Here is a 12,614-nt window from a genome sequence, read left to right on the forward strand (position 1 = left end):
TTTTACTGAAGTACGAGTAAAGTTACTAGTCTAAAAATCTACTCAAGTAAAAAGTAACTCATTTAAAATGTACTCAGAGTAAACGTTACTTAGTTACTTTTTTAACAGGAGAGGCTGACAAGTGGATATAAATCTCACAATAGTTGTTTTTTTATTCAAATAGAATAGAAAAAACATGTTGATACAACATTTAAAACATTTAGGGATGTGTAATGTGTCATTTTAGTACAGACCATCCCATAAAACTTTTTTAAACTAGTGATGGGTCGTTCGTGAACGACTCGATTCTATTGAACGGCTCTTTAAAATGAACGAAAGGAACCAAATCGTGCCTTTGGGAGTTGTTTCCTCGCTGCCTGAACAAAAGAATGAAGAGCCATTTTTTTGAACGGCTCTTTAAAAGGAACCGAGCCAAAAGATCCGACTCCCCATCGCAGAATTTACTGCAGCAGTTTCCCAGACGCGTTTTTTTTTTTACTCAGTAACGGATGTTATTTAAAATGTAGCGAATTACATTTTTTAACACAAAACATACTTAAGTAAAAGTTAAATTACTGATTGTAAAATCTACTTTAAAAAGTACAAGTACACCAAAAAACTACTCAATTACAGTAACGCGAGTAAATGTAATTCGTTACTTTCCACCTCTGCTTAAAAGCCAAATGGCAAGACTGGAACAATCAATTACGCAACAAATTACACAAGTCCTCTTTAAACCTATTTCCCCCCCACACACACACTTCCCATACCAACTGGACCAATCTGTGTACACCAGATGCCATATAGGCCACTCAAACTTAATACATTGGCACCTTCTGATGGGGGTTTAAGCACCAACTTGCCAAACATGCAATTCAACCATCAAAATAAAACACATTCTAATCGACTGTCCTACACATAGCTCTGCAAGACAGAGGTATTACAAAGAAGAAAACCTAAGATACATTTTTGAGGAGACCCCACCTTAGACAATGTTGGACACCTTAATTTAAAGCATCTAATAATCACTGCAGTAATATAACCATTGTGTTAAAGTAACTGTAAGTACCAACACACATTATTAGGCGAAAGTCAATAAATGAACAAACAATAAATAAAGAAGGTTGTGGAAGGGCATGATGAATTTCTTTTCATTTAATCAAATTAATTACATTTTTTAAACCTTTTAGAATGTATCTTACATCTAACAAATAACACTGGTGCCTATCTGATATGAAAGGCAGCAGTTTTTCTGCCTCTTGCTTATCCAGTAATGAATAATTTATCATGGCCGGAAAGTGCGATGGGCAGTGTTCATCCTCCTCAGTAAACGTATTGGCAGGACGTCACAGCTCAGTGCCTTCCTGCCTGTTACAGTCTAGTCTTGTACTAGCAGACTTCAATTGTTTGGACAGCATGCTTCTCTCCCTGAGGTCCTGTGATTCCACCGATGGAGGTGTGAGGACTAATACTAATAGTGCGAGCGCATTCTCTAATGACCCCCCTGAAGACTGCAAGGATGGATTGCTTCAGTACTTTTGTTGTCAGAAGAAGCTTGCCATTTTCATCCACTCGTGTACGTGCCGTGGTTTTTCTGAGGTTTGGGTGTATCCTGTCTTTTTGTAATATTTAACATGATAACTGCTTTGCGAGGATTTTAAGAACTTCTGTGTCTTCTCTGTCTGGCAAAGAACTCGTATTAGGGAAATCATCACAATATTTGAATCTTTAGGTAGTTTCGGTTTATTTGATCAATGAACGGCATAAATGCGTTTAGCTTTCACTTCATATCATTTTTACTCTGGTGTTTTAAGCCATGGCATGAGGATGATTATAAGGCACAAAAGAGGTATTTTGATACATGATCTAATAGATGTGATGGTAGGGCAGTTCCCATTGGAGCTGCTTTTGGATCCGCTCCATTTTCTGAGTGCTGTGATAAGGGATGTTGTAGTCATTGTAAATGCAATAGAAATGATTAATCTAGTTTTTTTTGTCCTTGTTTTTATATATTAAAATTCCCATTTTACAGCCAGAAATCATATGCTGTTTTTATTCAACCCATATTCTGGCAAATTTGGCCTCCATTTCTACTTCATTAGTGGTTTTTACTGAAGTCTTGTGATTGTTCAATATTTTTTAAATGCATTTTCTCCCCATTTTCCTCCCGATTTAGCGCACTCGATTTTGTCTTCCGCTGCTACCAGAGATACCAGATTGCATCCGAGGAGAGCACGTCGCTGTACACACCTCTTCCGACACGTGTACAGCCCTCCTCTTCTCGCCCCTGCTTTCTGCACAGACGTTTCTTCTGCCAATCAGGGTTCTTACACAGCTCATGAAGACCCACCCACCCACCCATACATAGTCCGGCCCCCACCCTGCAGATACGGTGACCAATTAGTATCTGCTCCAGGCACTGGCAATTATGCCCGCTAGATGGCGCTCAGCCGACCGGAGGCGACACCGAGTTTCGAACCGAGGAGTTCAGAAACTCGGTGCTGTTGCGCTAGCGGAATTTCACACTGCGCCACATGGGCGCCTGTTCAATAAATGTGGACAAACGCTTTCCATCTGTTCTCGCTGCGGTGTTGTTGTGTCATTGTCTACCTTGTTTTATTTTTCCAAATCCACCTTTTATGGCCAGAAATTATATGCTGTTTTTTTTATTCAACCAATATTCGGGCAAGTTTGACCTCCATTACTGCTTTATTAGTGGCTCTGTGATTAATACATGTGGACAAACACATGTTAATGATTTATCATCATCATTTAAATGATGTACTGGTTTTGATGAGTTATGAAGTGCACCCAGAGTAAACAAGTCAGTATGAACATAATCCTTTTTCTGTTTTATCAGGTTCAATTTGTTTAATGTACTCTTATCTGTATTATTGCTTTAAGAGTCAAAAATTAGGATGCCAGTAAAAGCTAAAACAAATCTTCACACCAACGATTTTAATATTGCTGAGTTGTCTAACCCTTGGTGTTACTGTATTATTGGTAAAACAGCTGTAGCTTTTGCTTAATCATTGCACAGGTCAGTTATGTATAAAGCATCGTACCCATTGGGTCATTTGTACTACCATAATAGTACCATTTGTGATTGTGCTTGCTAATTAGTGGTTACTTAGTAGCATCATGGGTGTAAAGCTTTTGTTCAGCAGGTATGTGTTCCTAATAAAGAGGCCAGAATGTTTAAATAGTAATTAAAAAAAACCAACAACGCTGCTGCACCTGCTACAACCCAGCCAGTCGATAGCAATGCTGGGTTTCTAACCTGGATCTCGGCGGTAGTGGGCTAGTATTGTAGATTGCTGTGCTGCCTGAGCATGCTGACTTTATTAAGTAACATAATGTTATATCTCAATTGTAATGTTCAGCTTTAATAGACTACTAGCTACTGACTTTCTATACTTAAAATACAGCTTATACTGTACATGCTGAACTACCTCTACTCTTGCTATTTAGTTATTTAATTATTCATGTAGTTATTTATTGTTGGGACTAAGGCAGTAGCAATGTTGGGATTTGAACTCGCAAGCTTAAACACTCTGCAGTAATATGCCAGCATGTGCCCGTTGGTCTTAATATTTGCTGTTAACGCCATTTCATAATCAAATATTCATAGTGCATAAAATTGCAGTTCTGGTGTGCAGCAATGCTGTTTGTTACCTCAATTATTTTTACTTAATATTTTTTATTTTGGCTGCTTCTGAATTCAGGGGTCTCCACAGCAGATCATTCTGGTCTGCTTACAAGACTTGGTACAGTTTTTATGCCAGATGCCCTTGCTGTGATGCAACCCTTATTTTATTATTTTATCCAGGCTTGGGATCTGCACTGAGTGCACTGTCCATTTTGTCACTATGAAACATGAAAGCATTGTGACAATTTGTTAAATTTGTTAAGTTTTTCCTGGTACTTTGAGCCATGTTTATTCAGACCTTGACTGAATTTCAAATGTTCTTTTGTGTGTGTGTATAGTGCATTTCTGAGATTGTAGATATTACAATCTGTCACTGTCTAGTGAAGAGTGAGTTATTTGGTACTCGACAGTTCAACAGTTTTGTTTCTACATGTAGACTAGTTATAAAAGTCAGATTGATGTGGCAAATGTGGATGACCAGTTCTTTTGATTTCTTGCAATTTTTAGTATTTAATGTTTATTAAAGTTTAAACATCACCAATAATAAATCTTTCTCACTCTAATATAAGCAGGTAATAAAAAAAATTTCTTTTTTTAGCTAATTCATAAAAAGTCATAGATGCTAATATAATGTTAAAACACAGCAAAATGTATTTATATGCAATATTTAAATACCAGATTAGGCAAACAAATATCAGTGTCCATTAGGGATGTAACGATACACTCTACCCACGATGCGATACGATTCACAATACTGGGTTCACAATACAATTTTTTCCCTTTTTTGTTTTGTTTTTTTAAACAAAATAAAATTGAAGACAAATTATGACAATGTTTCCTTTTAGTATTTCTCTTTTAAAAAAATACAATACAGGGCCGCGCAGGTGGCACAGCGGTAAAAACACACAATCTCGAATACATCGTGTCGAACTTCAGCTCTGCCTGCCGGCTAGGCTGAGCGGCCACAACGATTGGCCTGTTGTTCAGATATGGGCGAAACTAAGGCAGATGGGGTCTCTCTCTCATGACTGGTGCAATTACGATCTCTGCTGGCTGAATGATGGCGCCTGCACAGAGATGAGAAAAGAGTGCTCTCAGGGAGTGTCTCTCCGTACACAACGCTAAGCTGCACTGCACTTGTCAAAGTGTAGGTGATAAGATGCATACGGCATGCTTCTCACGTGTTGGAGCAAGAAGGTCCTAGGTTCGATCCCCAGCTGGGGCGCACCTGGTCCTTTCTGTGTGGAGTTTGCATGTTTTCCCCGTGTCTGCGTGGATTTCCTTGGGAGCTCCGGTTTCCTCCCACAGTCCAAAAAACATTTAAGTGAGGTGAATTAGAGATACAAAATTGCCCATGACTGTGTTTGATAAACTCGTGAACTAGGGCTGGGTATCGCCACTAATTTCCTGGATCGATTCGATTCCGATTCACAAGGTACCGATTCGATTTGATCTTCTATTTTCGATTCAATTTCGATTCAACACATTTAGGCATATTTGAGTTACATGAACAGGTTTTGTTTAAATATGTAAAGATGTTCAGAGAACGAATGTGATAATTGTACAAAGAACACTTATTATTAAAAATTTGTTTTTACATAAATAATTAATCCAAAACAAAAAACAGTAACATAAATTTTTTTTTATAATTATTTTATATGTCTGACACGCTACAACAGTGTATGTGTAATGTAAACATACACCTGGCTGTTGCACAGCTTATGCCAAGTTCACACTACACAACTTTCTGATTTGCCGGGTCGCTGTACAGTTCACACTGCACGAGTGATGGGTGATGGGGGGGGTTTCACATCTACTCCATCTATCACCAGGAGGAATCTCAGATGAGTCTGTCTGGTCTCCCAAACTACGTTTTGTCACAAAAACACACGTGAGAAGTGACGAGGGGTTTAATGATACCACGTCCAAAAATACACTCCAACAAGTAGCAAGCGATCAAAGTTTGTGCGCTGATGAGCAGCGTAATTTCAAAGAGAAAAAAATTTGGCAACACGACCAACAGGGATTGTTCTGAAGTTGGAGGTTAATAAATATTTTGTTTTGTAGAGAACGATAACTATATTACTATTTATAACTGTTTACAACCTCTCCCGTGTGTTTTTCATAGATTAAGAGCCGAGTTGCTCCCGAGCCGGCAAATCTAGCGCCGACCAGTCGCCGAAAATCAGGGCAGAAATCATGTAGTGTGAGCCAGATATTCATTACTGGAGCTTCTGCCATGCTGAACTGATGTGCAGGTCAGATCTCGTTGCACGAAAAAACACTGGCTGGTCACGCGAGATTACCAGGCAAGGTGAATAGCACCAGTGCCGTCTGCTGTTTAAAGTGAATATCGATTTATCTTAAATGAATAACCAATTCGAATCGTGGCACATGTGCACTGATTTTTAACTGTCTTGTGGTGCATCGTTACATCCCTAGTGTCTGTTTTTATAAATAAAATAGCCCAGTTTATAAAAAGAATAGGCTAGTTTTCATAGAAATAGCCCATTTGTACTGACGAAATAATATAATACTATAATGTCAATAATATAATACCAAAGTGCATAGAAGCATTTTTGCAAAGGTCCAACTCACTGAATCGAATGTAAGACATTTAGCTACTATGTAGTTGTTTAGTTCTGAAGTGTCATTTTAAAAACACCATTTAAAAGAACGGAAAGGCCAAGTCAATCATGCGACCTGAAACCCCACTGAGCACACATTTGATTTTCTAGAGAACTAACAAAAGTCAAAGCAATCACATGTATCCCCTGTCCAGTTACTTTATGGTCCATCTCTTCATGTTTTTCTCCCACCTTCTCACCTATTAGCCATTCAAACAGTAAATCTACTGACGATTGCAGCCATATTCTGCATAAACACTATATTGTCAAAAGTATTCGCTCGTCTGCCTTCACACGCATATGAACTTGAGTGACATCCCACTCTTAATCCATAGGGTTTAATAGGATGTCGGCCCACCCTTTGCAGCTATAACAGCTTCATCTCTTCTGGGAAGGCTTTCCACAAGGTTAAGGAGTGTGTTTATGGGAATTTTTGACCATTCTTCAGGAAGCGCATTTGTGAGGTCAGACACTGATGTTGGACGAGAAGGTCTGGCTCACAGTCTCCGCTCTAATTCATCCCAAAGATGTTCTATCAGGTTGAGGTCAGGACTCTGTGCAGGCCAGTCAAGTTCTTCCACCCCAAACTCGCTCATCCATGTCTTTATGGACCTTGCTTTGTGCACTGGTGCGCAGTCATGTTGGAACAGGAAGGGGCCATCCCCAAACTGTTTCCACAAAGTTGGGAGCATGAAATTGTCCAAAATCTCTTGGTATGCTGAAGCATTAAGAGTTCCTTTCACTGGAACTAAGGGGCCGAGCCCAACTTCTGAAAAACAACCCCACACCGTAATCCCCCCTCCACCAAACTTCACACTTGGCACAATGCAGTCAGACAAGTACCGTTCTCCTGGCAACTGCCAAACCCAGACTCATCCATCGGATTGCCATGCGGAGAAGCGGGATTCTCACTCCAGAGAACACGTCTCCACTGCTCCAGTCCAGTGGCTTTGCATTGCGCTTGGTGATTTAAGGCTTGGATGCAGCTGCTCCATTCCATGAAGCTCTCTACACACTGTTCTTGAGCTGATCTGAAGGCCACATCAGGTTTGGAGGTCTGTAGCGATCGACTCTGCAGAAAGTTGGCAACCTCTGCACACTATGCGCCTCAGCATTCGCTGACCCTGCTCTGTCATTTTACGTGGCTACCACTTTGTGGCCGAGTTGCTGTCGTTCCCAATCGCTTCCACTTGGTTATAATACCACTGACAGTTGACTGTGGAATATTTAGTAGTGAGGAAATTTCACGACTGGACTTGCTGCACAGGTGGATTTCACTGAGCTCCTGAGAGCGACCCATTCTTTCACAAATGTTTGTAGAAGCAGTCTGCATGCCTAGGTGCTTGGTTTTATACACCTGTGGCCATGGAAGTGATTGGAACACCTGAATTCAATTATTTGGATGGGTGAGTGAATACTTTTGGCAGTATAGTGTATGCTCTCGAAGTGACGTTGATGCCATTAGCAATATTTATACTTTTAACAATATGGCAAACACGGCACTTAGAAACCCTTCTGCAGGTTCAGTTGTATTAATTATGAAAATCATATTTATTCTCTTTTGCCCAAAATAACTTTGCTAAGCCACACTTGACGTGACTGCTCTACAAGACTTTTGTGCTTCTTTGTAAAAAGAGCATACAGGAAAGGGTAGAGGGTGAAATAGCCGAATAAAGTGTGGAAATAGTCACACCTGGCCAATATGGCACTGATTCAGACTCATCTGTTCAATATATTATTGATTCAGCCTGAAGTTTTCAGCAGGGTTAAGCTGTTTGTTCATATTCACATTTATACCTTTGTCTGCCAAGATCACAACAGATACAGTTCAATAATTTTTAGTCATTTAGTCAAAAAGAGCATTTGGGAGGTTAAGCACTGATGGTGGTCAAGAATTTATTACCGGGCTGCATAGACAAAATGAATAATTAGAGATCAATAGAAAAGCAGTTTTCACTGATTCTATTTTAGGTGTTATTGTCTTATTGTCAACCGTAGGTGGGAGCAGCTTCTCATTGCAGCGAAAAAAGCTAATTTTAAATAGTTTGTGAGCAATATTATTAAATCCTCCCTTCCCCATTGGTCCGTGAAATTATATCTTATATGAAACCGGTCCGTGGTGCAAGAAAGGCTGGGAAACGCTGGTGTAGAGCTGTACCTCCACTCCCCAAGTCAAGCCTCAGCTAAAAGTAAATTTAAGCAACCTTTCTATTCAACCAGTGACTTCTTTGTCGGGTTATTGGTTACCTGTTTAATCCTTGCATCCATCTCATACTAAAACCAAGCTCCTTCTTAGTCTTTACTGATGTACTGAAATTATTAACTGGTCTAAAGTTCTCTCAGTTCCTCAAGGAAAAGCTGAATTATTATTTTTGTCTCTTGTTACAGGTCCCACTTTGCCAAGGCAGAGCCCTCAGGTGCAAAATGGCCCCTCACCAGAGGACCTGGAAATCCAAAGACGGTAAGCATCTGAATAAATAACGCTCATCACGTTCAGAAACCTGGCCACTACAAACAAAATCAACCTCATGTTATATCTCATGTTTTTAAATCAAGTATAAGAGGCTTTAGTGGTTAAACAGCATTTGAAAGAAAACTATGCACTGATCAGCTAAAACTTTTGGACCATCCACCAAAAATGTGCATGGCAATGCCTATTTTTTAACAATTATGCATGTCATTGTCATGGAAATACACGTAGTTACTGTTACAGCTGGGTTGAAGTATGTCAGGGACAGTAAAGTAATGCTCACAGGCAGGCGTGGTGAGTACCCTCTGACACCGGTACAAGAAGAGACAAGCCACAAACCGACTCGTTCATCGACTGATAATTGTGTTTTACCACAATCATGTGGACAGACAGGCAATAGTGCATCATTTACTCACGGAAGATGGTATCAGGATGCACTGTAGGACTATCCACTTTGCTATATACAGAGTTTAAAGGACCTGCTAGTAATGCCCTGATATCAAATAGCACAGTACTCATTCAAACGTCTTGTGAAGTCCATGTCTGGGCTGTTTGGCTTTTCTTTATGAAGAAAGATATGTTATTAGGTTCAAATAATTTGCTTCCATCTACCTGATTTTTTTTTATTTTCTTTATTTTTATCACTATGGGGTCTGTCTGAAAATCTAGCGAGCTCTCTACATAGATAGCCTTTTATGTCATCATACGCTCACTGTCGAGAAGGCAATTTTTAGATACCTTTTTTAGATACCTTAAAATGCTGCCCACTGCCGCTCAGGTGGCACAGCGGTAAAAAGACACGCTGCAACCAGGGCTGGATTCTGAGTACGTAGTATCGAATCCAGCTCTGCTTCACCGGTTTGAAGCAGGTGTTAGCTAGCATGCTAACTGAATGGCCTGAGGCTGACTGTGCTAGCTTAATAAGTGAAGACTGTGGTTATGTAATCACAGTAGCTGCCATAATCGTCCGAATAGTGCGTCTAAATAATCTGTCTTATGAGTTTGATGTCTTATTACAATCCTCTATACTTAGGCAGCTGCCTAGGTAGGCAGTAGGCAGCAAGGCAAATCACTATGTTTTCAGACAGACCCTATAAGTAAGCTACAAGGTTCTTCAAAAAGTTTCCACAATTTTTTTTTACTATTTATTAAGTATTTCAAAAACAAATGACATCACTTTTCTACATGGTCACCTTCGATGCGTTTTTCTCAGCGCCGTACCAACTTTTTAATGCCATCAGCAACAAATTTTGGTTGAGCGCATAGCCACGGATGCACCGCTGCTTTTACGTCATCGTCACATGAAAATCTTCATCCCCTTACAGCTTCTTTGAGCGGTAAGCTCTCTCTCAGTCTCTCAGACACGACCAGTTACTACTCCTTCCACCCTCACCGTCTCCAACCAAAATATAAAAGTGCAAAGGTTTTTTAGGGATCCCTGGTCAATACATCAATGGTAGACTGTGCAGCTCATTTCGTTCATTCACGCTATTTAGTAACTTTCTCAACATCATGGACATTAGCAGAAATGCTTTTCTTGTTTCAATGGTCCACACAGGTTACAAAGACTCAAAGGCATTCTTAGGGTGGTATGTGTTGCTGGGTATGTTATTAAAGATGGGTAACTAATGATTTTCATGGTATAGTAACTGTAGCCCATCGCCACCTAGTGGTGTCATCAGAATCCCTGGCTAACACAGTTGGCGCAAGTTCACACAAGTCATCAGAGCTGTGAGTGAGCCTATGACACTTATAGATAGTATAGTATAGATGTTGTGCATGCCACTTTAGTCATGGAAGCAGTGTGGAACTAACGATGAACAGGTTGGAAGAAAAGGAAGAACAAAAACAAAATGAGTAAAATGACAGTGCTCTGTACACAACACGTTTAAAATAGCGCTTTAGTCAGTCTCTGAAAAACTTACAGCTGTATCACTAATTTGATGGAGCACCAGGACACTCAGCAGTATTATATATTCAGTAATGGAATACTGATATATTTTACTTACTTTACTTACACTGATCAGCCATAACATTAAAACCACCTCCTTGTTTCTACACACACTGTCTATTTTATCAGCTCCACTTACCATATAGAAGCACTTTGTAGTTCTACAATTACTGACTGTAGTCCATCTGTTTCTCTACATACTTTTTTAGCCTGCTTTCACCCTGTTCTTCAATGGTCAGGACTCTACCAGGACCACCACAGAGCAGGTATTAATTAGGTGGTGGATCATTCTCAGCACTGCAGTGACACTGACATGGTGGTGGTGTGCTAGTGTGTGTGTGCAGCGCTGCTGGAGTTTTTTGAATACCGTGTCCACTCACTGTCCACTCTATTAGACACTCCTACCTAGTTGGTCCACCTTGTAGATGTAAAGTCAGAGACGATCGCTCATCTGTTGCTGCTGTTTGAGTTGGTCATCTTTTAGACCATCATCAGGACGCTGCCCATGGGGTGCTGTTGGCTGGATATTTTTGGTTGGTGGACTATTCTCAGTCCAGCAGTGACCGTGAGGTGTTTAAAAACTTTATCAGCATTGCTGTGTCTTAACACACACTAACACACCACCACCATGTCAGTGCTGAGAATGACCCACCACCCAAATAATACCTGCTCTGTAGTGGTCCTGAGAGTCCTGACCATTGAAGAACAGCATGAAAGGGGGGTAACAAAGCATGCAAAGAAACAGATGGACTACAGTCAGTAATTGTAGAACCACAAAGTGCTTCTATATGGTAAGTGAAGCTGATAAAATGGACAATGTGTGTAGAAACAAGCAGGTGGTTTTAATGTTATGGCTGATCGGTGTACATTTTTTCTGCATACCTCACAGCGCCAGCAGTTGTCAAAAAACACTGGATACGTTTTAAGAGCTTAAAAGCTATAAATGGACTGTGGTTTAAAGACATGGCATTCCTTTAACCACCTTGCCTGGCTTTAACTTTTATTTGAATTCCTGAACTGCTGTCATGAATAGCCGATGATCATACATGGATTTCCTTTCATGGAAGTCCATTGTAAACCTCAGTAACAGCTGAGCAAGTTAACAGTACCGTCATGTTCTATAGTCTAAACGTTCCATATAAGGATCTAACGTTTAAACTGAAGAGCTTCTCCCAAAACGTAGCAGGCTCAGATTCTCTGGTGGAATATCTTTGAGCATGTGTAATGGAGCTGGCTCGAAGCCCGACGTTTAGCCATGCTTCGTCCTGTAGCCCACTGCCATATTTAGTTATCGCAGTCAATAAAAAAGCTTGGATGCTTGAGGCTTGATGTCATTGTGTGATGCAAGCCCCATACAATGTTGGCCGTTGGAGACGGTTGCAAAGGTATGCAAAATGTGTTACTCACACGTGTTTAGAAATGGCTGTCGGAGGCCTCAGTGCTATCAGTGCATGGCTAAATCGAGCTGATAGTTTACCCATTTTAGTCCTGATGACTTAGGAGTGCTAAACTTCAGGTCAGTTTGATTTCTAGTGTAGTGTTTTAAAGGAGAATTTAGTTGGAATGTAGGGGTGTACAAATAAATAAATAACACAACCTATATGCTGGAAAAATGATGTAAGCTTCATGGAAGATAACACCTTCAAAAATCAATTCCTGTGTCTTCCTTTTAGAGATGTTGGTTTAAACTACCTTAAGGGCGCCCAGGTGGAGCAGCAGGATATTCCTCTAGCACAGTGGTCCCCAACCACCGAGCCACGAACCGGTACCGGTCCATGGGTCATTTATTACTGGGCCGCACAAAAAGAATTAGAGATCGCTACAAGAGCAATTAACTGTCTCCTATCACAACTAGGTGGGAGCAGTGTCTCGTTACAGCGACAAAAGCTTAGGATTCACACTGATTTTCCATTCTGTAGTTACTCTATTTTAAATCTT

The 12,614-nt window shown here is 40.3% G+C and overlaps 1 protein-coding gene across 7 annotated transcripts in view; it reads left to right on the forward strand.

Moving 5' to 3' along the window:
* The window catches only part of enah (ENAH actin regulator), a 201,998-nt gene that overhangs the window by 140,338 nt on the left and 49,046 nt on the right, over window positions 1–12,614 (forward strand). For all 7 annotated transcript variants that reach the window (XM_063002040.1, XM_063002039.1, XM_063002037.1 and 4 more), the window contains exon 4: window positions 8,644–8,716. In XM_063002040.1, the coding sequence (XP_062858110.1) occupies window positions 8,644–8,716 (73 nt within the window). The remainder of the gene's footprint in view (window positions 1–8,643; window positions 8,717–12,614) is intronic.

This window comes from Trichomycterus rosablanca, chromosome 9 (assembly GCF_030014385.1).
Source record: "Trichomycterus rosablanca isolate fTriRos1 chromosome 9, fTriRos1.hap1, whole genome shotgun sequence".
NCBI lineage: Eukaryota > Metazoa > Chordata > Actinopteri > Siluriformes > Trichomycteridae > Trichomycterus > Trichomycterus rosablanca.